The sequence below is a fragment of the Ahaetulla prasina genome, chromosome 4 (genome assembly GCF_028640845.1).
Source record: "Ahaetulla prasina isolate Xishuangbanna chromosome 4, ASM2864084v1, whole genome shotgun sequence".
In the NCBI taxonomy this organism is placed as follows: Eukaryota; Metazoa; Chordata; class Lepidosauria; order Squamata; family Colubridae; genus Ahaetulla; species Ahaetulla prasina.
In genome coordinates, this window is record NC_080542.1 from 21,339,098 (window position 1) to 21,364,310 (window position 25,213).

General features: G+C 41.3%; 3 protein-coding genes and 1 long non-coding RNA gene across 8 annotated transcripts in view; 3 read left to right on the plus strand and 1 right to left on the minus strand.

Annotated features, from left to right (window-relative positions):
* Nucleotides 1-340: 340 nt before the first annotated feature.
* LOC131196617 (uncharacterized) lies at nucleotides 341-5,666 on the plus strand. Its single transcript, XM_058179622.1, has 4 exons — nucleotides 341-1,463; nucleotides 3,045-3,875; nucleotides 4,561-4,593; nucleotides 5,328-5,666. The coding sequence occupies exons 1-4, from the start codon at nucleotides 1,352-1,354 to the stop codon at nucleotides 5,375-5,377; spliced, it is 1,026 nt and encodes a 341-aa protein (XP_058035605.1). The 5' UTR covers nucleotides 341-1,351; the 3' UTR covers nucleotides 5,378-5,666.
* On the minus strand, nucleotides 5,503-25,110 carry LOC131196618 (uncharacterized). 2 transcript variants are annotated; one of them, XR_009154786.1, is made up of 4 exons: nucleotides 24,959-25,110; nucleotides 19,151-19,328; nucleotides 6,757-6,960; nucleotides 5,503-5,643 (listed from the first exon to the last, which is right to left on the minus strand). It is a non-coding gene; the product is annotated as an uncharacterized LOC131196618 (long non-coding RNA). The 2 variants fall into 2 exon arrangements; XR_009154785.1 differs by having other exon boundaries at nucleotides 19,164-19,328; nucleotides 24,959-25,109.
* Nucleotides 6,813-20,967, plus strand: TMEM219 (transmembrane protein 219). 4 transcript variants are annotated; one of them, XM_058179619.1, is made up of 7 exons: nucleotides 6,813-6,989; nucleotides 8,000-8,169; nucleotides 19,157-19,323; nucleotides 19,908-20,121; nucleotides 20,218-20,326; nucleotides 20,400-20,511; nucleotides 20,625-20,967. In XM_058179619.1, the coding sequence occupies exons 3-7, from the start codon at nucleotides 19,165-19,167 to the stop codon at nucleotides 20,751-20,753; spliced, it is 723 nt and encodes a 240-aa protein (XP_058035602.1). In that variant the 5' UTR covers nucleotides 6,813-6,989; nucleotides 8,000-8,169; nucleotides 19,157-19,164; the 3' UTR covers nucleotides 20,754-20,967. The 4 variants fall into 4 exon arrangements, with proteins under 4 accessions (XP_058035602.1, XP_058035603.1, XP_058035600.1 ...); XM_058179620.1 differs by lacking the exon at nucleotides 8,000-8,169; XM_058179617.1 differs by lacking the exons at nucleotides 19,157-19,323; nucleotides 19,908-20,121; nucleotides 20,218-20,326; nucleotides 20,400-20,511; nucleotides 20,625-20,967 and adding an exon at nucleotides 11,009-12,627 and having other exon boundaries at nucleotides 6,850-6,989.
* TAOK2 (TAO kinase 2) overlaps nucleotides 24,081-25,213 on the plus strand; it is a 43,662-nt gene continuing 42,529 nt past the window's right edge. Inside the window, exon 1 of the mRNA XM_058179613.1 lies at nucleotides 24,081-24,273. The gene's annotated coding sequence lies outside the window, so the exon portion shown is untranslated. The remainder of the gene's footprint in view (nucleotides 24,274-25,213) is intronic.

Consider the following 25,213-nt stretch of genomic DNA (forward strand, 5'->3'; position numbering starts at 1 on the left):
GGAAAGCAACTATGGACAAAGTTCCTGTAGCAAAAGGCTGGGCAGGAATCTAATTATTCTAATATCGTGTGAGCGTGGTTTAAGGCGCACCACCTAAACGTACGGGAAACGTTGAGAAGTTTTGAAAGAAAGCTCACCGGCCAGAGCCACAGACAGAGCCTCCCCCTCCCGCGGCCACGTGATACCAGGATAATCACGGGGCGAGGCCGGCCCACGTGCTGGGAGAGCCCACCCCGGAAGCCGCCCTGCGCCGGAGGTCACATGATCCGAGGAGGCCAAAGGGGGAAACCGGTCACGTGGCGGGGGCTGGCTGGCTGAATGTGCCGGGCGGGCTTGGGGGGAATTGCTTGGGCCTGAGGAGAGCGACGGGCGGGAGCGGAGAGCCTAGAGCGCGGCGAGGTCCGGTTCTGAAGGTCGGGGTGGGGCAGCGGGAGCCTTGGAGCGAAGCTTCGCTGCGGGGCTTTCCTCGACGGGAGCTTTTTTCGGGTTTCGGGACGAGGTTCCCGGCAGCCTTTTTTCGAGGGAGCCGGAGGTCGGGCTCTCTCTCTTTTTTTTTTTCCTTCTTTTTTTTTTCTGGAGGGGGAGTTTAGCTGGGCCTCCCGCGGAAGAATTGGAGCGGGCGGACCGTAACGGAAATCCTCCAGCCCTCCGAAAAAGCGGGGAGGCGGCTTGGATCGGGCTTTTGGGAGCCGCTCTAGAGGGCAGCAGAGCTCCGGGCAAAGGAAGGGTGGAAGTCGCATTGGGTGTGGGGCGCGAGGAAAATCCTCGGAGAGGGAAGAGGCGTTTTTCAGGCGGGCCGCTGCTTTTGTTACGGTTGCGGAGAAGGGGATTCCGGGAGCGGGATCACGGCCTTGGTGCTGAGTAAACGCAGAAGGGGAGAATTGGGTTTTGGGGGGCCGCTGAGCTCGAGGCGAGGGAGTCCGCTCCACGTGTGTGTTTTGTAAGCTTCGTACAAGAGTTTGTATGAGGCCGTTTACTAGGGGTTGGGGAGAAAGTTTAGGGTGCTGAAGCAAAAGGCTCGGTGAAGAATAACGAGCGTGGGTGCCGATACTAAATAACCCATTTCGCTCTCTGCTTTCCGGAAGCTTCGCAAATTTGGAGGAGCAGGGCAGGAAATCTGAGGATTTCGCTGGAGAAGCTTCTACAGTTTGAGTGGCGTTTTGTGGTTCCCAACAAGTGGCATAGTTCCCGATCTTGTTAGTTTGAGAACGGTTAGTAGTGTAGAAAGAGTCATCACCAGGAAGGTTATATTTTCTTTAAAAAGCGAGGGGTTGGAGCTGGACTTCAGTCAGGTCCCTGGTGGTCATTATCTTTCGCCTCCTTGACCTACATCCAAGCCCAGATAGAGGCCATGCAGAAAGAAGAACTGGGCATGGATGAGAATCGCAACCCAGAGGAAGAATTGCGTCTCCTGGGAGGAAAGAAGGAGAAATGCCATAATCTCAACAATCGTATCCGAACAGGTAACTAAGCCACTGGCCAATATTTTATGTTCTATGCCTAGGCATGCAGGTCTTTACCATTTGGTTTGGACATTAAAACTGTTGAAAGGTTTTTCAGTTATGCTCCTGAAGGAGCTTATTTTAGCTTCACTACCCATCACCAAATTTTTGCATGAGTCTGTAAAACCAGGGAGTTACTCTGATCAGTTTTCCCCAGCCTAAGTGTACTCATATTTCAGTTGTTGTTATCTTAACAATAAACTTTCAGAGTGGAATCCAAGTCTGCTACCTTGCTTTTCTTTTCTTAATAGATTCAATCAGTATTAATCTTATCCTAAATCACCAGTTGCCCTAAATTTTCACAGAACCATCGGCTTCTCTTATTGCTGAGTAATTATAAACTTATTTTCTCCCACAATTTTTTAATAGGTTAGGTCTTCTGTTTGAATCATTGCCTTAAAACTTGACTGTAATCACACACTATTCTTTTGTAATGAACAGGGGTGCTCCTCCTTTTATTTTTTTATATCTGTATCTTTTGACTGGAGATGGCTTTACTGCAGTAGCCATGAAAATGCTTCAAAAAAATCCAGTGTGTATTAGATGTATCCTTTCTTGTCCATTGAAAAAGGTGCAGTTATCTGCTACTTTAGTTTATGTACTGATTTGGCATATAAAACATTTAAAACAACCTTCTCTTCCAACATGGGGGGGGGCAGCAGTTAGTTTAGAACAAAAAGTTTAGAATCTTTGGACACTTCATTTTATGTTCTGGTTTCTCAGTTTGCTGGAGGGGGTTTCACAATTGTGTTGTGAATATATTTTTATCTCTTGAAGGGGATTGAAAGGTTTGAATTTATGTGATGCGCTTTGACGTGAAAGTCTTGTGTTCATCAACTTGATCAGTTGCCATTACTGATTAGGAAAAGCATTAAGTGAACAAACTGATACAGGAATCACTCACATTTCTCCCATTTTTCTGTCTTGCTTCTGTGCCATGTGTGAAGGAAGAAAAAAACAGTTCCTTCCCCACCAACCTGTTTGATCCTTTTATCAAACCTCAAGAACTGTATTCTCAGTCCTTGTTTGGGCTGAGAGATATGCTTTTCTGACAAGAATGTGAAGATGGCCTATTTGCATTTGGTTAATTCAAAAAAGTTGTCTACATTAGAAGCTTCTTATCATGGAGAGCTAAACAACAAGGAAAATAAACAGGTGCTGATTAAAATCTGTTTTAGATCTAAACATTTGTTGAACCCATCATAGCACAGAAATTCTTCGATTCTCTTTGTTTTGCAATGGCAGCACCATTATTTTACTTGAAAACTGTAATATTGCTTGGGAGATTTAGCAGCTTCAGGAGCAGCTTTTTAATGAATGAGAGCTCTAGCCATTTGGCATTCTCCCACTCCACCTTGAGAAATAAATATAATATAGGAAGTTAAATTTCAGCATCTGGTTTATTCATAAAACTATTGTGGGGGGGAGTAGAAAAGTTTTTTTTTCCTCAAAAGACGTTCAGTGAAATATTTTAAAGGGGGGAAACGTATTTGTTTTCTGCAGTTAATGACAATAGATCTCAAATTTGCTTTCCTTCCTCAGGATCATGGGAGTCAAATGGATATACTGCAAGTTCTGAGATAGTTGATGAGCCCAGTGTTCCCCTGAGTCCTTCCAACAGCCTTAACATCCGCAATCTCCAGCTGTCTGAGCGAGACCCTCCCCAGCATACCCGCCGTTATCCTCCTAATTTTCATCATGGCCGGCCCTTCCGTCCTGCCTACCGCAAAACTTATCGAGGCAACCCCTCAGACCGCAAGGAATGGGGACCTAGCACTAATGGCCACCACTGCGCTCCAGAGGGTCTTTCCAATGGGAGATGGCAGCATCGACGCCGTGGCTATTCTGACTCACCCTCCCCATTGTCTTCCCCTGAATTGGAACGAGTCAGCACTATCAAAGCCAGTGAGAAGCCCGCTGTTACATTTAATGCCTCCAGTGTAATCACTGAGGAATCTGAGAAGGAAACATGGTCACTCTTTCGGCCCCTTCCTGCTTTCCCAGTTGATAGCAGCAGTGCCAGGATCATTCCCAAGATCTCTTATGCCAGCAAGCTGAAAGAGAACTTGGATCAACCAGGCAAAGCTTGCCATGTTCCAGCCTCGGCTGTCCGCACCACTAATAGCCTCCCCAACTGTGTCTTGGCGCCACCCCCCTGCAGTCCCCCACCAACCGACAGCAGTCGGCGACAGCACCTGGGAGCCATCTTCCAAAATGAGTGGGGCCTCTCCTTTATCAATGAGCCAGGAGCCGGGCATGGAGGGGGTGGTGGAACGACACCAGTCAAGGAGACAGAAAATGCAGATGCTGAAGCTTGTTGGGAAAACATGGAAGCCAATGACTGGCAGGCTGCAAGAAATTATCACTTTGAAGGTAAGATAGCCTTAAGAGGTCAATACTGCACAGGAAAGGGGATGTCTGCATGTTTTGAGGCTGTTAATCTATTGGTAGCAGAATATATTGAGCAACTTTCAATCATAAGTCACATTTTAGGTGCCTAGGTGGTTTAGAAACCAGCTATTGTAATTAACAGAAGGGAGGCATGGGTAATATTTTTGGCCCAGAAAAAAACAGAAGGGTAATAAGTAAAAATCAGCCTATAGTATTCCTAAAACTTCATCTTCCATGTTTATTTGGTAAAAATACATTGACCCTTTGAATCAGTTTTGAATTAATAGTTTCAAAAGGAATCTATCATTCTCTGTAATACTTTCTTTAAAAGGCAAAGGAAAAAAGTGTCTTCATTGAATTTCAATGGCGTCAGGGAGAAGCTTTTGTGTTTCATTAAAGAACTTTCACATTTTACTTCCAATTATTTGAGTATTACTATAAGTTCTAGCATTTAATTTTAACCGAGTCAGAGTTCTGTTTTGTTTTGTTAAATAATGAAGGGAGATGGGAATGTGGTTGCTGCACATCTGGACCAGTTTTTTTCAATTTAATTAAAATTTAGAAACTTCCTAATAAAGACAATCAGAGGGACTTATAATAGGTATTCTTTAGGAATAAAATACAGTAATGCTTGGCTTCTAATCTTTTTTCTTCTCCCCTGATACAGAGTGGAGCCATATATGGGAGCTACATAGTCAAGGTAAGCAGTGGAAGAACTTTCTTTTAGAATTCTTAGATGAATCTACATTCTGAGATGGTGGTCAGCTAAGCTAGTAATGACTACTCTTAATTGCATAGGTAGCTATTTTAAGATTGAATGGGGATTATATGGGACCTGTGCTGATTTTTCATACTCCTAAAGTTGGTTGAAATTAAGGATTGTATTTAGGGATTAGTCCCTCTAGTGGTTCGAGGTTTGCAGGAGAGTACAATTACATGAAATAAAGGTTTGCAAGTGGAAAGTAAATTGGAGAAGGGTGGAGGAATCATAGGAAAAGGATGCGCTGCTCCACGGTTTATGGGAATATTGGTTTTTATCAAAAACACCCTTTCCCTATTGAATGCCCTTTTGTATGCTGATGACCATAGCTGTGCTGGCTGGGGATCCTGGGGGTCTAAAATGTTGCTGCCCAATGGTAGAAAACATTTGTACAAGCACAAAAAGGAACAAGAACAAAACCGGATCTCACAATCGGGTGGGAACAATAGCAGAGTAATGCTATTCTGATTTTGCACCCAAGATCCTATTTTTATGGGATAATTGTATAGATTGAAGCAGATATGTAGAGGGCATCTTTTAAGCATCCGTTTATTTTGGAAGAGGAGTATATCTTGAAAAAGCATAGAACTGGAAATTTGTGTGCTACCCATGTAGCATCTCTCTTTAAAAATACATTTTTCACCATACTTTCCACTTTTTATATTTTCTTCTAGCTCCTAGCAGAGTGATGGTCTACTCGGAAACCTTGGATGGGAAGGGTTAATTCCATGAATATCCAGGGGAAGCACCGCTAAGATATGGGGGGTATATGGGGAGAGTCAAGACAACTCACCCAACCCTCTTGAAGATTGGAGAGTCCAGGCATCTTGAAAGGGGAAGCTATGCCACCTGCCTACCTCCCTTCCCTTGCTGTATTATCCTAAATTGTCCTGGGTGAGGCTCACCCATTCCCCACCATTTTTCTCTATCTCTGATTCAATGCTCTGGTTTTTAATTTCTTCACATGATCTTTAATTTCTCTGGATTCCCCTGAAAATAAAGGCAAAAAAAAAGAATTTATTTAAATTCATTTCTCTTGTCATAGCGGTGTCTTACTTCTTAACACACAACATTTGTGTCTTGCCACCAGGACAAGGAAATTGCAGTGAGAATAAGAGTGGCTGTGCTAAAAGGGAGACAAACGGGGTATTTTGAAATAGATGAAAATTTTCCATGAGTTGTAACCTCACAGAGTATCTTGGAAGTTTTATTAGATGAGATATAGTTGGCTAAGAAATAATGCAAGTGTAATTTCTTAATTTGGCTTTGCTGCCCTTCAAACTGGTACAGTACAAATACCACTTAACTGTCAAGAAATTTCCAGCCCTTTCCCCTTAGGGATTCTAACATGTTTAGCAAGCTGCAGTGCTTACTGAGCACCAAAGAATCTACGGTAGTTCTAAGAGGGGAAGATATAAAATTGCATCTCAGTGATATATGAAAGGAATCCTTCACTGCTGGCCTTCATTTATTTGAATTATCAGAATAAAATAGCCTTCTAATGCAGCAGAGCAGGTTGGCGTCTTTTTAGACTTCTCCACTGAAAGTCAACCATTTGACCCTATTAGTATGAAGTAATACAACTTAATCTAATTAGCTACGTGATCTGGAACATTTAAACGTAAACGGGAGCCTTGTTTTTTTTCTTAAGTGTTACTCTGCTTGTAAGAATTCATGCTCTTGCTCTCAGCTTAAAAATAAGAAAATCTTGACTCCCAAGTAACCAAGAGAAGTCACTGAATAAAAAGTTACTCCTTGATTTCCCAACCTAAGAGGGAAGGGCTGCTTGCTGAAGAAAAATAACTAGGATGGACAGGTAAAATTGAACGACTTCTAACGGTTACCTCGAACTATTTTTTTCCCCCATGTTCAGCCTGAACTCCCTCAAATGCGCGCGGTAACCTTCAGTCAAAATGGCTCTCGGAAGATAGTGCTCCACTGAGGGGAGGGGGAGAGGGAGGAGGAGGGGGGAACAGCTCCGCTTCTCGGAAGATACGAGCTGCCGACCTGTTCCGGAGTGGGGCGTGAGCATCCACGTATCTGGGAAAGGGGGCAGCGTTTCCAAGGAGAAAATAGTAAGCGCGGGCTGCGCGTGCGTACTACCTAAAGCGCGCAGCTGCGTCACTTCAAAGCGACCTTCACTCGGACGATTACGACAACGGCGGCGTGCGGGAAGGTGTCATCTTCGCCCATGCTCGAAAGTATCGAATAGGGTCGCCCCGCCAAAGGAAGAGGAATCGGCGGCGTTACTTCCTCTTAAAGGGACAGTACCGTCCTCCGACGCCGGCGGCCTTCGTGAAGCTGCGGCTTTGGAGAGAAGGAAAAGGGGACGGGAGGTAAGACGAGGCCGTTGCTTTGATGCCCTTTCCTCTCTTCTCCCGTTAACGTTTTTCTCCTCGAAGGCAGGACTTTCGTTCAGTTGTCGGTTGTTAAGCACTAACAACTACAAGTTCTTTAGGATTTCAGTTTAGCTGTCGCAGTCCGAGACAGCCCGTTGAGTTGAGTCAAGGGTTTGCGTGCTTTGGCCGGCAGAGGGATTGGAGCGGGGTAGTATCGGGACAGGCTTTGAGACAGAATGGGCTCCAACGGCAGGACTTCACCGCTCGTGCCTAAATCTCGCCATACGGTTAGGCGAGAGGGCTGGGAAGGCTCAGATTCCCCATGAATTTACTGGAGAGCTTTCGGTCGGGCATTTATTTCTCAGAAGGTTTTTCTCAGAGGCTTATGCGGAAAATAACAAGAGTCGCATGCCCTTCACTGGGCTCCAATGACGAAAACTTATGCATAAGAAAAAAAAAAGATCACACGTGTAGCCAGCTTTGCATATAAGAACCAAATAACTACAAACTTGTAACCTAAGCTTTTTCCGCATCCATACTATGGATGCATCCCATGTAGAGTTTCATGAGTCATGAAAAAAAACTTATTTCATTTTCCCCCAATTTTTAGACATGCTCTTTTTTGAAGGGTCCTTGGTCCTTCTCTGAGCTTGATTGTTTTCTTGAAGATGTTTCATTACCCTCACTTGGTAACATCATAAGTGCTAGCAAGAACCAAGGACCCCTCATTTGAGCTATAAATGTTATCCTTTACTGATGCTCTTTTTTGTTCCTTCCATACTGCACACCCACACATAAATAAAACAGTCTAATGGACAGAAGTCTGATATAAATAGGGTTTGGGATTCATAAACTTGCAAAAATGCAACAGGTACTGAATGTTTAAAATTATTAATCCAGTTATAATGTAATAATAAAAAATGGTTGATAAAAACAAGTATGTTGCACCAAAAATATTGTATCGCCATGACTACAATCTCCAATCTGTTTACTCTTTTACATCTCAGTGCAGTTGATTCTGTGTACCTCCCTGGTGCTAACCAGCATAGACAAACTACAGCATCATTGCAATGTTCCCTCCGTAAGCCTGTATGGTCATCACATGCCAGCACAGTGAGCCACACAAAACAAAGCAGCAGGCCAGGACAATGACAGTGAAGAACATCAGCCTGCTGTGGTAGGATTTGGGCTCTGACAGCCCATTAAATTACTGAGCTGTTATGGGTTGCACATGACGAGAGCCGGGCGGGATAGGCCCTAATAATGTCTTTTATTTTTGAGTAAGTAACAGGCTATAGGGAGAAAAACTCAGCAGGTTTCAAGCCTCTGCACCAGTTAGAGGGTAATGTTGGAAAAGCCCATGTAACCTGCAACAAAGTGGCACAATTGATACTACCCACGATGGAGGAATGGTTGGGGAAGATGATGGACTGCCTGAGATGGCTAAATTGGCTTCTTTGATGAGAAAAAAGACAATATCTGTGTTTATTGCTGACCGAAAACCCTTTTTAGGCTTTTGGTGTGAAATAGAAAAATGAACTTAAAATTTATGACCTTGGTGATTAGACAGAATAGGTTACAAAAAGAAAGTCATGTTGCAACTCTGGAATGAGCGGTAAATTTCTAATAACTTCTGTAAAGAAGATTGGAAGCTACTTGTTTCTTTTTTATCTTTTTTTTTCCCCTTGCCCTTTTAACTTTCTCCTTGATTTCCTTTCTTCTTCTTCTTTTTTAACTTTATATTAGTTTGTAGAGTGTTACTTTTCATCATAAAAAAATCTTTAATAAAAATATCCTCTAAATAAATGGTACAGTTGATAAAACCTTCAAGATGCACATTAATATTAATTTTCTCAGTTAATAGCTAATAGCCTGATTTAATAGTTTCTCTAATTATTTTTTTAACAAAGTTATATAACAAGACAATTAATGTAGGGGACTTCTTAAGAGATAAACTATAAAGCAGGTTCTTGGTTTGATTTTGCCTGCAGGTAGTCCTCAACTTACGATCACAATTGAGCCCCAAATTTCTGTTGCTAAGTGAGACATTTGTTAATTGAGTGTTGCCCCATGTTACGACCTTTCTCGCCACTGTTATTAAGAGAATCACTGCAGTTGTTAAGTGAATCTGGCTTCTCCATTGACTTTGCTTGTCAGGTCACAAAAGGTAATCATGTGACTCTGGGACACTCCAATTGCCATAAATATGAACCAGTTGCCAAGTGTCTGAATTTTGATCACATGACCATGGGGATGCTCAATGAGCGTAAGTGTTAAAAATGGTCATAAGTCACTTTTTCTGTGCCATTGTTACTTCAAACAGTTAAGCTGTTGTAAGTCAAGGACTACCTGTATGATTGATTTACTAAAAAAAAAATTGCAAGCCACTTGTTCTTGGCCTCGGTACCTTTACTATTTAGATCACAAGAATAAAGATTCCTATAATAATAAAGCTGTTTATATGCCTGAAAGGACTATACAAGAAGGTATGTGCTGTTTGGTTCATGCAACCTGGATGTTATAGCATCCATGATGTGCATTTATATGTAGCAAAGGTAGGAATGTGCTAACAAGTCACATAACTAAATTAGGCCTCAGAGGGACTCAGATTGATTAGAAAATGAGCTGTCCCAGGGAAATAAAATTAAAATAATATATTGAACAATGCCTAGTATGTCCTTAGCATTTAAATCAACACTACAACCTTTTCTGTTTTCAAAGCTGCATTTGTCCCATTTGCTGCATTTCCATAAGGGCTGTCCTATAGCCAGAGGTGGGATTCTACCAGTTCGGACCGGTTCGGGTGAACTGGTAGCTCCAACAATCAGCTGGGAGCGAACCAGTTCATCCCGATGTTCAGATGGGCCCATGCTATTTTCCGACCTTTATCTTTTCAGCTGATTTATGCAGTAGAGCAGATTGCCATGTTACTCTGCCAAAGATTTCTTGAAACTGCGCATCCACACATGGACAGTAAATTGCGCGATCACCAAACTGGTTGTTAAACTGGGAGGATCCCGCCACTCCATATAGCCGTAGTGGGGCATCCCTTTTCCATCCTGCCAGATGGGCTGAGAAGTTATGTTTTAGGAGATATTTAAAGATTATATTGCATGTAGTCTTAGAATGATAAATTCCTTACAAGTGGTCCTCAGCTTACGCAATTTGTTAGCAACAGTTCAAAATTACAAAGTTAGTGAAAAAAGTGAATTACAAGCAGTCTTTGCACTTATGACCTTTCAGCTTCTCTACAATCACATGATCAAAATTCAGGTGCTTAAGTGTCCAGCATGTGTTTATAACAGTTGTAGAGTCTGGGGGAGGTCATGTGATCACCATTTACAACTTTCCCAGCCATCTTCCAGCAAGCAAAGTCAATGTGGAAAGCCAGATTCATTTACAATCACCTCATTCATGTAACAATCAGTGATTTGCTTAACAACTTTGGCAAAATAAGGCACGACTCGCTTAGCAGGTAAAGTGTACTTAATTTGACTTACAACCACAATTCAGATTAGAATTTCCGCTGTTAAGCAAAGCACTTAATTTTGGTCCCAATTGTGGTTGTAAGTCAAGGACTAATTGTAAAGTATTCCTGATATATATAATGTCTGCACCTATGTAGAGTGTCTTCCCCTTATTGGGTTTGGCAGGCCTAGAATTTGTAGTTTGGCTGCATTATTGCAGTTGTTTGTTAGATGTCATAGAGTCAGCCATGCTAGCTCAGTCATGGCTTAGTGTGAAGAATATAGTATGTTCAACTGAAAATTAGCCAGCTGAAATGATATTTGTAAAAAAAAGAGAAATATTTATGGAAAAGCCATATGTGATTCTCTGAAAGTTTAAAATATTTTTAAATGGAAAATGTGTAATGGCTGAACTTGGTGAAACTTGGTGAATGGTTGAACTTTTCTACTTTATATTTTTTAAAGAGACCTTCAAAGTTGGATTATAAATATGACTCTTAGTGAACTAGAGCCAAATTAGTTACAATGTGTTACCCTTAAATTCAACAGTGCCTATCCAAATGAAGTGCATTGGACTGATCCCTGCTTGATGATGTCATCTCTGCCTTGACCAGGGGGGAAAGGTTTTCTGTCACAGCATCATCTCCTCCTGGACCTGCTGTTACTGTTAAAACCGGCTGGATAAATGGAGCAAGAGTGCTTGGCTCTTCTTGCTACTTGTATTCAAACTTCTCAATTGCTAGTGCAACAATGGATGCTGAACAGGCGTACTGTGATATTCGCCATAGCAAGGATTCTTCAGCGGAGGCGATTTCGACGGTCAGCTACAGTGCTGAGACGCATTCTCTCAGCTAGCGTCCGTCGTAAGAGAGCCTTGCTACGGCTTCATCGCAATGCTATAGTCTCTGTGGTCACTATGGTGTACTCATCTTCACCTGCACTGCATTATGAGCATGAGCTGATGGCCCTGTCTGAGCGATCACACTGGATGCTCCCCAGATGTAGTGAATGGTGGGAGCGAATGATTTCTTCGGAACAGGATGACAAGTGTTGGATTTCTTTATTCAGAATGTCACGTTCCACTCTGATGTATATTGCTGAGGAATTGCGTCCTGCCTTACAGCGTCGAGACACTGGCATGAGGTCACACATTCCTGTGGAGAAAAGGGTGGCCATGACCATTTGGAAACTTGCGCATCACGACAGTTACAAGACTGTCTCAGAGCTGTTTGGAGTGGGAATTTCATCAGCCTGTTCAATCTTTGAAGAAGTCTGTGAGGAAATAAATAGTAGGCTCCTGGCCCAAACAATTTTCTTGGGCAATCCACAAGGTATTATGGAAGGCTTCAAGGATATGGGCTTTCCAAACTGCCTTGGTGCAATTGATGCAATTCATATCTCCATCCTCTGCCCCCCCTTCTCTGCTGACTCCTACATTAATTGCAAAGGCTTCTATTCAATGGTGTTGCAGGCTCTAGTAGATAGTAAATCTCGTTTCACTGATATTTATGTTGGGTTTCCAGAGAGATCCCATGATTCCCGCATCTTGCATAACTCTCCTTTTTTCAACAGCATGGATGAAAGCACATTTGGCCCACAAACTCCAACAGTACTAGAAGGGGTTTCAATGACCCCTGTTGTCATTGGAGATCATGCCTACCCACTTCGCCCCTGGCTAATGAAACCATATCCAGCACCAAAAACTGAGGCCCAAGAAAAGTTCAACGATAGGCTTGCCAAATGCCGAATGTGTGTGGAGAGAGCTTTTGGGGTCTTGAGAGCTCGCTGGAGATGTTTGCAAATGAGACTGGATGTGAGAGAGAAGCTAATTCCTGTGGTCATATCTACATGCTGCATCTTACACAATATTTGTGAGATCAAAGGAGATGAGCTGCTAGAACCATTAGAAAGTCCTACAGCTGCCGATACCCAAAATGCTTCAGCCAGGCCAAGGGTGCCACTGTCAGAAGCTGGACTTACTAAGAGAGCTTGCCAGATCAGGGCTGCATATTGTTCCTATTTTGAAAAGAACCCTCTCTAGAGCACACAATTTTGTCCAAGTGATTTCAGTGTGTGAGTGGCCTGATTATATAATAATAATATTGCTACACCGATGTATACTACTAACTGAATTTTTGCATCAAAATAAAAAAAATGAGTTTGAATAATCTATTGCACTATTATATAAGATATCTGCTCCACTGTCACTCATTCCTTTGTCAGTTCTCAGTTGAATGTTTTAAAGCATTCTCTGCAAGAATTGTCCTTGAACAATGAACTATACCTTCAACTGGTATAGATTGTAGCATCACAAACAATTTGGTGCTCTAAAATTTCCTTGTGTAATACCACTTCTAATATATTTCTAGAAGCAATTCAAAGTGCTGGTTATCCCCTTTAAAGTTCTGCATGGCAGAAGGCCAGATTATTTGTGATAGCATGATTTTGTGCTTGGTAGAATTTGGTGTGATCCTGGGCATAAAGCAGAGTATGGTTATTTCATCATTATTTCATAATGAAATATACAGAAGTTTAAAATCAAAAAGACCTTTCATTCATGACCCTTCTAGCCAAGCTAGTCCTATCGAAGAGACACAATATGTTAATAAGGAATTTCGTATTGTAAAGATTTGCGGCCCAAAGTTGCAGTCCGCAGAACCAGAAAGGCTAGGGACCGCTGGCCTAATGGGATTCAAATTGATCAGGCATTAGAGCTTAAAGATTCAGTGCCAAGTCACATGGATTGGAGTAAGATAAGCCTGTGACTATGAGGAAGAACAACACCTGAGAATGGTCAGATAAAGATGTCCCTCATCTACCTAGAAGGACTGAGTCCCAAAATGTTATCTATGTAATTTGCTAGAATTCTATTCAGGCCCACCAAAAAGAATCCCAATAGTTATAGATCCCTTGATGTTGGTGCCACAATTATCTTTTTTTCACATATTCAAAAGCACACCAAATCATGATAAAAATCAGTGATATTTGGTCTGCAAAAGGCCAAAGTTTTCACTGCTAGGCACAAATATTCCCATTTAGTTTCAAAGTTGTATCTTAGAGTTAGAACTCAAAAAATTCTTGTTCAAATTCCAGGCCAGAACTTGTAAACTTGCAACCTTATCTGACTCCAGTGAAGAATTGGACTTTAGAATAGAATAGAATAGAATAGAATTTTTATTGGCCAAGTGTGATTGGACACACAAGGAATTTGTCTTGATGCATATGCTCTCAGTGTACGTAAAAGAAAAGATACGTTCATCAAGGTACAACATTTACAACACAATTGATGGTCAATATATCAATATAAATCATAAGGATTTATAATAAAAATTATTGATTTAAGAGATGATATTGGCTATTTCAATGCATACTACAGGAGGTCCTCACCATGTTTATCAGGGTGAAGAGCAATGTGCTACGGCAGAATGGAGTGATTAAAATCACCATAGCTGTTTGGATAGCACTGGCATCAAAGGGAATATATAGAGCCAGCTATGGTGCCACCAGGGCCTCATTTGCCTTTGTTCTGTGGTCTTGAAAAGAAACACCTGAGTTGGTGGCTACCAGCTCTTGCAGATAGGTTGATCAAAGGGAAATCCCCACCTTTTCGCAGTCTATAACGGGATCCATTTGTCTGAAATATTTTACTATTAACTGGTATTCAGTGATCCCTTTATGTATCCTGTTGATACGAATGAGCATACATACACTTTTCATCGATTCTTTGGCTTTTTGTAAAGATTTCTTGATCAGGTTCCACCCAGATTGTTTAGACAGACACTGTTAATTATATTATGTATTTGCACCAATATTTGCTACAACTAACTTGACATAAAAGGACTTTCACATCCTATATTATCCTCAACTTTGGCTGTTCATAAACAGTGACAGTTTGATGGAATTATAATTCCTGCATCATGTTTGACTGGCTCTTTGGCTAGATTGGCTGGTATTAGCCATTAATGCAACAACTGATCTCCTTTACTTGACATCTTGTGAAGTAGGCTCCTCTGTGGAATGGTCTGAGATAGAACCAAGTTAATGGCATTGAATCCAGAGCTGCAACTCTTATCTTGCCAATGTCATGAGGATTGGCCTCCTGATAATTAAGGTGTTCATCATCTTAAGAGGTGATTAAGAGAGAAGGAATAGCTTCTCTCATGTTGACAATAATTTGCTGTAGCAAATTTCAAGGGTATGAGTGTGGTCTTGGTGAAATTAATTATGAAACTCCTGTAGGCATCTAAGTGATGGTATTTGCTGTTTTTTCCATATAAGATCATCTAATGAGATCACCCAGATGAAATCATGTAAAAATATGAATTCTGGTGTCTTGCACAGAGTTTTCATAAATACAGAACTCTGGGACTGAAAAGTCCAATGGGAACATTTTAAACCAATAACCTTCAATAGGAAGAATTATTTAAGATGTTTAACTATTTAAAGGTGACAGATCAATGGCTGAAAAAGTCATCTTATGTTGATTTCAACCAATGCCTCAATTCCAAAACATTGGGGCATGTTCAGATTCCAAGATTCCAGCCTTTCTCAGTTTTTCTCATTGTAAATGAGACATGCTGGAAAAACACTCATGTGCAGGGACATGCTGTATGAAGCGAATGTCCAGTAAAGTGAGTTTTCTTCATTCTGACCTGCTTCTCTTTCTTACTGGAGATGAAGGATGAGAGGAATCTTTCTTTTCTTTTTCTAGCACATAGTCCAACTGAATACAGTAGTTTAAAAAACCCATCTGTTCTTGCATGTGGTTTCCAGATTTACAACATTTTTGCAGTCACCCTCCCTCCCTACCGAACCATCATCTGAATGTTCACCTGACTGAAATCAATGAAGAACAGACCTCAGACATCTCACATACTTCCTTGTGGGAGATAATGATTGCTAATAGCATTTTCTTTTCTCTATTTTAACTGCAATATACATAGTAAAAAAAAAAAACCAAAACCCTAATATTGCTGAACACTGAAAAGCCCAAAGGTAAAGCACTCTTACATTTCCGTTTGTCTTTTTGTCTCTGACATATACCCTGTGTTCATTTTTTTCTGCATCTCTTTTGTCCATGGCTATTAAGGTATTTCTTTCTTCATTTTTTACATAGGCACAAAAACAATTCTGAGTAAGCAAAAGTTACAGAAGAATAGGATTTCCTAGATTAGTTTTTTCTTCTGGAATAGTCTCTTTTCCCCTGAGCTGATCCAGTATTTCCTATGTTTCAGCTCTGGGGACTTCCAATTAAGGTTCAGCAGGGCTTGAGCTTCCATGTTCTATATGGGTGGATTAGAGCCAGCAGGAGCCTATTTTTTCTCAGGATCCTATTGTTAGGCCTGCCTAGGCTAGCTCATAGCTCCATCCCTCAATATATATAAGTTAAGTCTCTTAGAGCAGTACATAACAAAAAAAAAAAAGAGAGATTCTCACAAAAGTAAAAGTATGCGGCTTTATTAGAAAGAAAAGAAAATTAAGGTACAGCATCTAAGAAAATAGGCATTTATAACTTGATCCTTACTATGTTATAGTGGAGCTTTCCTATTGCCATCATTTTTTCCCCTGACACTTAGTTTAATGAAGAGGATGCTAATTGCATATTTCATACTATAAAATGTTCATTTGTTTTTGTTCTGCAATATTTTGAAATTATCCATGTTGATTTCCATGCTCAAACAATTTCACCATAGTTTAAAGTAGTGCTCCCAGTTCCATTAACATTCTAACAATAGAGAGAAGGGGGATCTCCAAGATTTTTTAAGCTTCTGTAATTGGAAAATTGCCATTGTTGCTACTGTCTAGTCCTGGGCTGGCTTCTGGAGTAGCATTGCTATTGGTGTCACCTGGTGTTTGTTCAGGCCCCTGGAAGGTAACTGCAGCTGACATCACTTGGAGATTAGTCCATCAGGACAGAAAGGCTGCCAGAGGGGCACAAAAAAAAATACTGGCTGCATTATAGAAGGCTCAGAGCCAGCCCTGCCACTTGCCTCCTTTTTTCTGATCGAATCTTCTATTATCCCCCATTTCTACTTGAAGAGGCTGATGATCTCCAATTCTGAGCTATCAAGTAGTCTCTTCATTATAGCCTGTTTTCTATGCATTGATCATTTTACTTGCTTGTTGGCAGCCCATAAGATGGAACCAAGAGAAATAACCCTCCTTCTTCTATCGGTAAGAGGCAGAGCTCAAGACTGAAAGGAGGAGTTTAATCCTTGGGACAAGAAGTCAGTCTCTCTCTCTCTCATATACATACACACACACACACACACACACACACACATATAAAGAAATAGCTTTTAATATTTGTCACCTATATAAAAAAGTATAAAGTATAAAGAAGTAGCTTTTAATATTCTTCACCTTGTCTCTTTCTCTTTTATATATATATATATATATATATATATATATATATATATATATATATATGTTTTCAGAGGTTTTCGCGGGTGTTTGTATGTAGGTCTTTGGTTATTCGGGTTTTCTCCCGCGTAAAATTGTGCCAAGACACTTCCAATTTTACGCGGGAGAAAACCCGAATAACCAAAGATGATAGATAGATAGATAGATAGATAGATAGATAGATAGATAGATAGATAGATAGATAAATATAAATATAAATATAAATATAAATATAAATATAAATATAAATATAAATATAAATATATATAATGTTTTCGTAGGTTTTCACGGGTATAGGTATGTAGGTCTTGGCATTTTTGGGTCTTTTCCCATGTAAGGTTGAGAGTATCTTGGCGACGTTTCGACGAGGTCTCACTCATCATCTTCAGGCTGGTGTCTTCGGCTTCGTGCTTCTTGAGCAAAGAGTGGTCGGAGCTGCCGTCTCTCTATAAATACTGGTGGGGAGATGGGGAGTGTTGCTGTGAGCGGGTTGGTTGGCTGTGTGGTTGCATCATCACTGATAGATGGAGTGGGTGTTTGCAGATTGGTCGAGGTGGGAGTGTTGCTATGAGCGGGTTGGTTGGCTCTGGTTGCATCCTGACTGATAGATGGAGTGGGTTTTTGCAGATTGGTCAGCTGTTTCATATCATCCTGTGTGGGTGTGGTCCTGGTCTTTTGTTCCTGAGCTTTGGTGTTGTGGTCTCTGAAGTTCTGTGATGTGATGTCTTGAGCAGATGGCTGTGATGTAGCATCCCAGGCCCTGGTTTGGCTCCAAGTCCGAGGTCCTGTCATGTGTTCCTGGTGTGTGTCAGCCTGCTTTGTGTGGGGATCGGAGGGGGGCGCAGCAGCCAGTGGTGTCAGCATGGTCTGGCTTCTGGATGGTGGTTGTGTTTCGTCTGTGGAATGGGTTTGGGTTTGAATCTGGTGAGGATGATTGCAACCACACAGCCAACCAACCTGCTCACAGTAACACTCCCCACCAGTATTTATAGAGAGACAGCAGCTCCGACCACTCTTTGCTCAAGAAGCATGAAGCCAAAGACACCAGCCTGAAGATGAGTGAGACCTTGTCGAAATGTCGCCAAGATACTCTCAACCTTACTTGGGAAAAGACCCGAAAACGCCAAGACCTACATACATACATACATACATACATACAAACATACATACATACACACACATATTAAAGAAGTTGCTTTTAATATTCTTTACCTTCTCCTGAAATTACATATTACTCTTCTTTCTATAATCTATCCTATCTAATTATCAAAACTATAAGTCGCAAGTTCATTTTTGTGCAAAACGTCCATAAAAGCTTCTAGTCAGCAATCAATGTAAATGTCTTTTCTCTAATAGTTAACTTATCCATTTCAGCAAAATGTGTTGATCTCACCAACCATTCCTCCAAACTGGGACAAAAAAATCTTAAGTATTCTGTTTTCCTATTTGTTTACTGTTAACCATATGATAGATGGCTGAGAAGATTGTTTAATTTCCTATACTTGTGCTACTTGTGCTACTACCAGTTTGATAGAATATCTTTTGTAGTGAATTTTCAAATAGGAAATCTAAGACAGAACATGATTTTGATGAAATTTTAGTATCAACTAGAATATCCAGTTCTCTACCTCCATAATTCCAGCTGTTTTTCCCCCCAATTTCATATTGTAATCTGCTAACTTCAAATACAATGTAAAATAATCAGATGCTGTCTTGAATATGAAAGTATCACAAAATTATGTCAGGTTAAATTACAAATTTTCTTACAAGCAGATTCATCCAGTTGGCATGGTGAAGAAACTAGCTATTTTTAACTTCAGTAGACATGTTTTCAAATACAGAGAATTAGACATTTTGAAAATCAGTGGGCAGAAATATGCAACCTCTTTCTTTGATTATGTAACTGCAGAATGCAGATTGGGAATCTTTCTTTAAATATTCCCCTATCTGAATGCACAGATAAAAAAATCAGCTCCCCATTTCATACAATCACAATGGAAGTGTAATCTTAAACAAGCAGCCTTCCTTTGTACTTTTTGAGTGTATAGTCCCATGAAAGATTTTCACCAGTTTAAATTATCTAAGCAATAATGAAATTAAATTAATATATTTATTTACATTCATATTTTGACTTTTGAAATTAGAAAAGCTGAAAAACAGTACCATACAAAATGAAAGATTCATGTTATCAGTCCCTTTTCCATATTTCTGGCTATTCTAGTAGTCTCTCCCGGAAATGTTTTAGTTTCTTCTAGAGCTAGGATGATACTACATCCTTCTTACCCTCACCTTTAGGGCTTACCATGGTCCTCTGCTCCCTACTGGCCTCCCTGCGTATCTGCCTGGAGCGACATCCACCTCTGGTCTCCTTCTTCTTCTGCCTCCTTTCATTGGCTGTTGCCTTTGTTGGTTTTGCTGTCTACATCCAGTCACACGATATTCATAATCCCGATGTCAAAGAGGTGAGCTAGAGATAAGAAATTTAAATAAAAACTTAGACCAGAACATGGCATGAAATTGGATTTCAATTGTTAAGAGAAGACAACAGAAAAAAACTTAGGAAGGATAAAGGAAAAATAGTAATGGAGACACTATTTTTCCCTTGCTGTTTTCCAGGTACAGGTTGATTCTCTCTAATAAAGGTATAGTTGAAAGTTGTACTTTCAGACTGATTGATTACAGTTCTATTTCTCTATTATTGTCTTTTAGTTTATAGATAAATAACAATTTAAAAAATTAAAATTGATTTTTTTTCTCCAAAAAGTAAGGGACCTTTAAAATTCAGATATTTTGTTGTACCACTTGAGGCAAAGAAAATTTTTAAAAAATTCAAAAATGCAAAATTTTAAATTCAAGTTTTAGCTATTGCTATCTACAATTCAGAAATTCAGAAACTCCCTCATTGTATTATGTACCTCTATTCTGAATAACAATTAACAACAGATTTTAAAGGCGAGGTCATATGGAGTTGGATAGATATTTTAAGGGAAAAAGCAAAAAAATGAAAATAGAAGCAACACTCATTCCATTTTCCCTTATATCTAAGGATTGGGACTCTCTGCTGAAATCTCTTGCACATTTAATGTTCTGTATCACAAATAAAACTCAGGGAAATGTCATATCACTTCCTTCAACTGCTGAACCTCCTACAACTGTATCTATCATGGTTGGCTTGACCTTTGATGTTCACAATGGCACAGATCTTCCCAATGATACACATTTAGGTCTGACCATCAGTGGAACAAAATTGGGTTTCAGAGGTGAGTGACCACGAAATCTATTTCAGTATTTTCTCAAGAATTCTGACTCCTTGCTCACCTTCTCTTGACATTTCCTTCCATTAACTCCATCCACAGGTCCAGATGCCCAGAAATCAATTCATCTCTTAGCTGTTATCACAAATTCATTATCCCGTGAGAATTGCCTTAGGATCACTGCACCTTCATCCCTTCTCCCCAAGACCAGGTGAGCTAACAAGAAGGGGCATTGTTACAAATGTTTCTTTACCCATTAATGTAATATTCCATTTTGTTCCTAGAAAGCCACCAAAATGCGTAATAGGAAAACAAAGCATGACTTTGGAAATGCCAGGAATTTGCTATCAATCACGTTATCAAACTAACCCTGCCCTATCCAGCATGCTAGATCAGGTAGGTAGGTAGATATGGGCAGTGGTATTGCGGGCAGTATCTGAACACTAAAACTGGTTTGGTCCACAATATATGGATGGAAGATGATTCACTATCATTTCTTCTACTCTCAGGCGGATCGTACCCTTTGCAGCCAGCGCCTCCTCATGACCAGTGCTTTTCTTCTCTGCCTCTGTGCCATGCTGTGTTGTGCAGCTGGCCTATATTATCGTCTCCCCAAAAACAAATGGGGCCAAATCTAAATGGATCAAGCCAGTGCTATTCATTCTACATTCCAGAATACTCAGGTGTCCTTTCTCTAAACTATGTAAAATTCATCATTTTTGGTGGGTGTGCTGCTGTTTTGGTTCACAAAAGATATGATAAACAACTTAATACAATTTTTTTTAATTTCTTTGTATTTTAAGTGGCTATTCAACCAATGCAAATTGCCTAATATATTTATTATATATTATAGGACTTGAGCTATATATCATTGAATAGTATAATTAACCTAAATTAATGATCATTGTCACTAAAACTTCCACTATTAGGAATAATTATCTACATAATACTGGATTTTATGATTAAATATAAATAGCATCAAACAATGTGCAAACAAGAAATCTTCATACTCCTTCAAGGTTTGCTTGTTTTCAGTAACTATATGGCAGTTTAACATCTAGAAGAAAGCCTCAATTAAAATGGAGAAAAGATAGGACTGCAAACCTGTACTTTCATTTATTTAAATTGTATTCATATTGCTTATTTCCAGTTTTAGCATAAAACATAGCATCTGGTACCAATATTAATATGTGTAATAAATATATAAGTAGGCAATGAGTATAAAAATGAAAATCAGAGAATAATTGGAAACTTTAAACTTTTTCGGCATCTTTTTTGGAGTGGAAATTAGTGTGGTAGATTTTCCACAAGGAGTAAACACCTGCTATGATACTACACCAAGAAAGATCTATAGGCAGTCCTTGGATTAACTTACAAACAGTCATTCAGCAACTGTTCAGAATTATGGCACACCTGAACAAATGACACACCTGATCTCCAAAGATACAGCCGTTGCAGTTCCTGTGCGATGATCAAAATTTGGGAGCTTGGTAGCTGATTCACACAACAGGGGCACTTCAATTCCTCCCACCATCTCTGTATTTTTGGCTGCCCTGCATAGCAGCACTCCTTAGCAGCATAACTGAACTGGAGCAGTAGCTGGGGCCTTCAGCAGAGTGCCATTGTCCTCGAGCCTCTACTTCAGCTCCAGTGCTGTTGAGAGGGGCAGCTCAAGCCGTGTGCTGCACTCAGCCACCACAGCACAAAGCCTTCACCATCCTATGCTCCACAGGCCTTACCACACCTACCTGATCTTAGCCGTCTTCCTCCAGCTACTAACAAGACACGCCTGGTCTTATACAAAACAACTACTAGTCACACCAAGGCTCTCCTGGCATTCAAATAGTATGTTCTGTTCCTATGATGCTTCAGAAGGCTTCAGTTTTCCAAAAGTTTTCCAAAGCACTAGAGAATAAGGTGCACTATTTGAAAAATGGTGGGCACACAGTTCTTACAAGGCCTCAGCTTTTCTTGGGAAGATGGCCTGCACAGCCAACAGCTGCCTCACATGCTTGGGGCCCAGGTGTGGTGACAGCCAGCTCTGCTTAAGACTCCAGATATCTACTTCAGCCCCAGTTGCAACTAGCACAGCCACTGAGGAATGCTGCTGTGCAGGTCAGTCAAAAGGGCAAAAGAGGGTGAGTGGCTAGAATTTAAGAAGAGGCAGTCCCTTACTTTACCAAGGTTCAGGGTCAGGAGAGACAAAGCCAGAAATTACTTAGATTGGGGAGTCTTCACCTAATGACAGGTGAAATTTGATTAATGATGGCAACAGAGTGCTAGATTTGCCATCACTAAGAGATGCAGTCTCATGATGTTTTATCTAACAACTGCACTGCTTAGCAATGGAAATTCCTGTCCAATTTCCTGTCCTATCTGTATCTCAACTACTGCCAACTTACCTTATCCAAGAACAGTACCTAAAGCAGACTTTAACATACAAATAAAATATAAATATTTATATGCTACCCTTTCTATCAATTTTCCAACAAGCATATAAATTTCCAGTTTTAGTGCATCTTCAAAGGATAGGTAAAATCACCCAGTGTAAATATTTGATATACCTGAGTAACTTCTTGCTTTTAATGAGATCAACAGGTAAAATACTTGTATACTAATTTATTACAGGTAGTCCTCAATTTATGACCATTCATTTAACAACCAAAGTTATGAGATCCCAATTTGGGTCATTAAGTCAAGGGCCACCTGTACATGGATCATCCTTTATGTCTGAGTAGCTGCTTATGATGTGTTTGGCAGTATTAAAACTTGCAGCAAAAAAAACGTGACTACAGGTAGTTCTTCAGTGATAACAGTTCATTTAGTGACCATTTGAAGTTATAACTGCTCTGAAAAAAGTGACATGACAATTTCACCCTTACGATTATTGCAGCATCTCCAGGGTCGTATGATTTATATTTGGATGCTTGGCAAATGGTTCATATTTATGACAGTTGCAGTGTCTCGGGGTCATGTGATCCCCTTTTACAATCTTCTGACAAGCAAAGTCAATGGGGAAGCCAGATTCATTTAATAACCATGTTACTAACTTAACAACTGGAGTAATTCATTAACAAATGTGGCAAAAAAAATGGAGCAAAAATCTCACTTAAATTTCTCAGCAACATAAAGCTCAATTGTGGTTGTAGGTTGAGGACTACCTGTACTCATTTTTAATTAATATGCTAAATCGAGCTACAACTGTACATACTTACTGCTACCCCATGAGCATTGCTGGAGTAATAGCAAAAATTCCAAAGGGTAAAAAAATGCACCTATCTAACCTACAGTATTAATGTTGTACCTTAATTTTTCATGGTGCTGCAGTTTGTTTCCCCATCTATGGTACCCACCCGTGCATTCCGCAGCTGTGTTTCCCAGGCCCCAATTTTAACCGATTAACAGAGTTGGAAGGGACCTTGTAGGTTATCTAATCCAACTCCCAGCCCAAGCAGGAGACCCTGCCTACACCATTTCTGGCCGATGGTAGTCCAGACTCTTCTTGAAAGCTCATTTGTCCCTTGTTGCCTTTCTCAGTTATTCTACCTAGTACTTCCTTAATCGTTTTACGTAATCTGCTGTAATTATTCTAACTAAAACACTATAATTCTTCCCCCACCCCCCCCAGTTTCGTGTCAGAACTTGCAGCCACTTTTGACCCAGTCTGGAATCTCTTGTTCCTTCTCCTCTTTCCCTCCAAAGGCCACGTGTAAGATCTCGGACACTCCCTCGACATGCCCCAAGTGCAACCTCACCAAAGAACTCCTTTTCCTCACGGAAGGCGGGCTGGACGCGAAACCCTCGCAATAGCCCAGCCAATCCGGGTCAACGACGTCATCGGGATAAACAATCCCAGGTCGGCCGTTGCAGGCCGGCCTCGGCGGTGTTAGCTAGGCCAATTCATGTGATTCGGGGGGCGGGAGGGGGGGAAGGGTGACGCGCTTCTTTCAAAACTGGTGGCTTTCCGTCATCTAACCCAATGTACGGTTGTTAGCGTGCTCTACCGCCTTTTCGTCAGCTGCTTGGAATTTGATATTTACAACTCAAGAAGAGCGAGTGGCCTAACTTCACCTCCCTCGTGTTGACAAGAAAGGAAGAGGCCCGTCCGGCACGGGCCTGAATCACGCCGGCATCAAAGGCATTAAAACTGCACATGAGGTGAGGGGAATAAGGGCGCTAAGAAGCCTAGAAGAGATTGTGATTCCCGTGAGGGGGAGGCTTGAGCTCCTCCCTCTGCCCTCGAGCTCCAGGGCGCGCATGCACCCAAGCCCCCTGCAGTGACGGTTTAACTGTCGCCCAGCGCGCCCTTTATTTCCCCTCTTGGAACAGCTGTCATTGCTTGACCCCCGCCCGGCGTCCCCGCTAATTCTCTGCGCGCGCGCGCGCCAGCCAACATCTTTCTAAATCTTGCCCCAGTAACTGCTGAGCGATGGAGGCTCCGCCCCTAACTACCTCGGCCTACCAATTAAATCCAACATCCTCCCATAGTGCCCCAATCAAAATACACCTGAGGGCACGCGGGCGTCCCAATCTGACTTCTTTCATTGAAAGGCCGTTATTTCACACACACCCCACAGCCAACCAAGATGTCGATCTTATATGCACTTGCCCTTCCTGATGTTTCTCGTCCAATCCCATTCTTAGGGCAAATATCAAGATCCCACCCCTCGCTTTACATATTGTCAGTGTAAACGTGTCCCCGCCCATTAACGCTAAGACAATCCAATGAAGCCGGGCCTTAGTTTCTTCCCTCTTTTACTGCGCGTGCGTTGCGTTCCATTCAGTAATGCCGTCCTACAATTGCTCAAAGCACGCTCCTCGCCCCTTAGTTCGCACTACTCACCTTTTTCTCAAGAATGACCCGAGCGGGACGCATGCGCACCAAAACGTTTTACGCACCCGGCTGGTTTAGGTTCGGCACGATGTTCTTCGTATTCCCGACTTTGGCGCATGCGAGTTTTCACGGACAACCGCCCCTGACGCATCGCGCCTGTGCGCTCTTCTTCGGTGCCCCCTTCTCTGTACGCATGCGCCTGACGTTTTCTCTGCCTTGGTTCCGGTCTTGCTCCTGCCTTGGGCGCCATCTTGGATTTGGGGA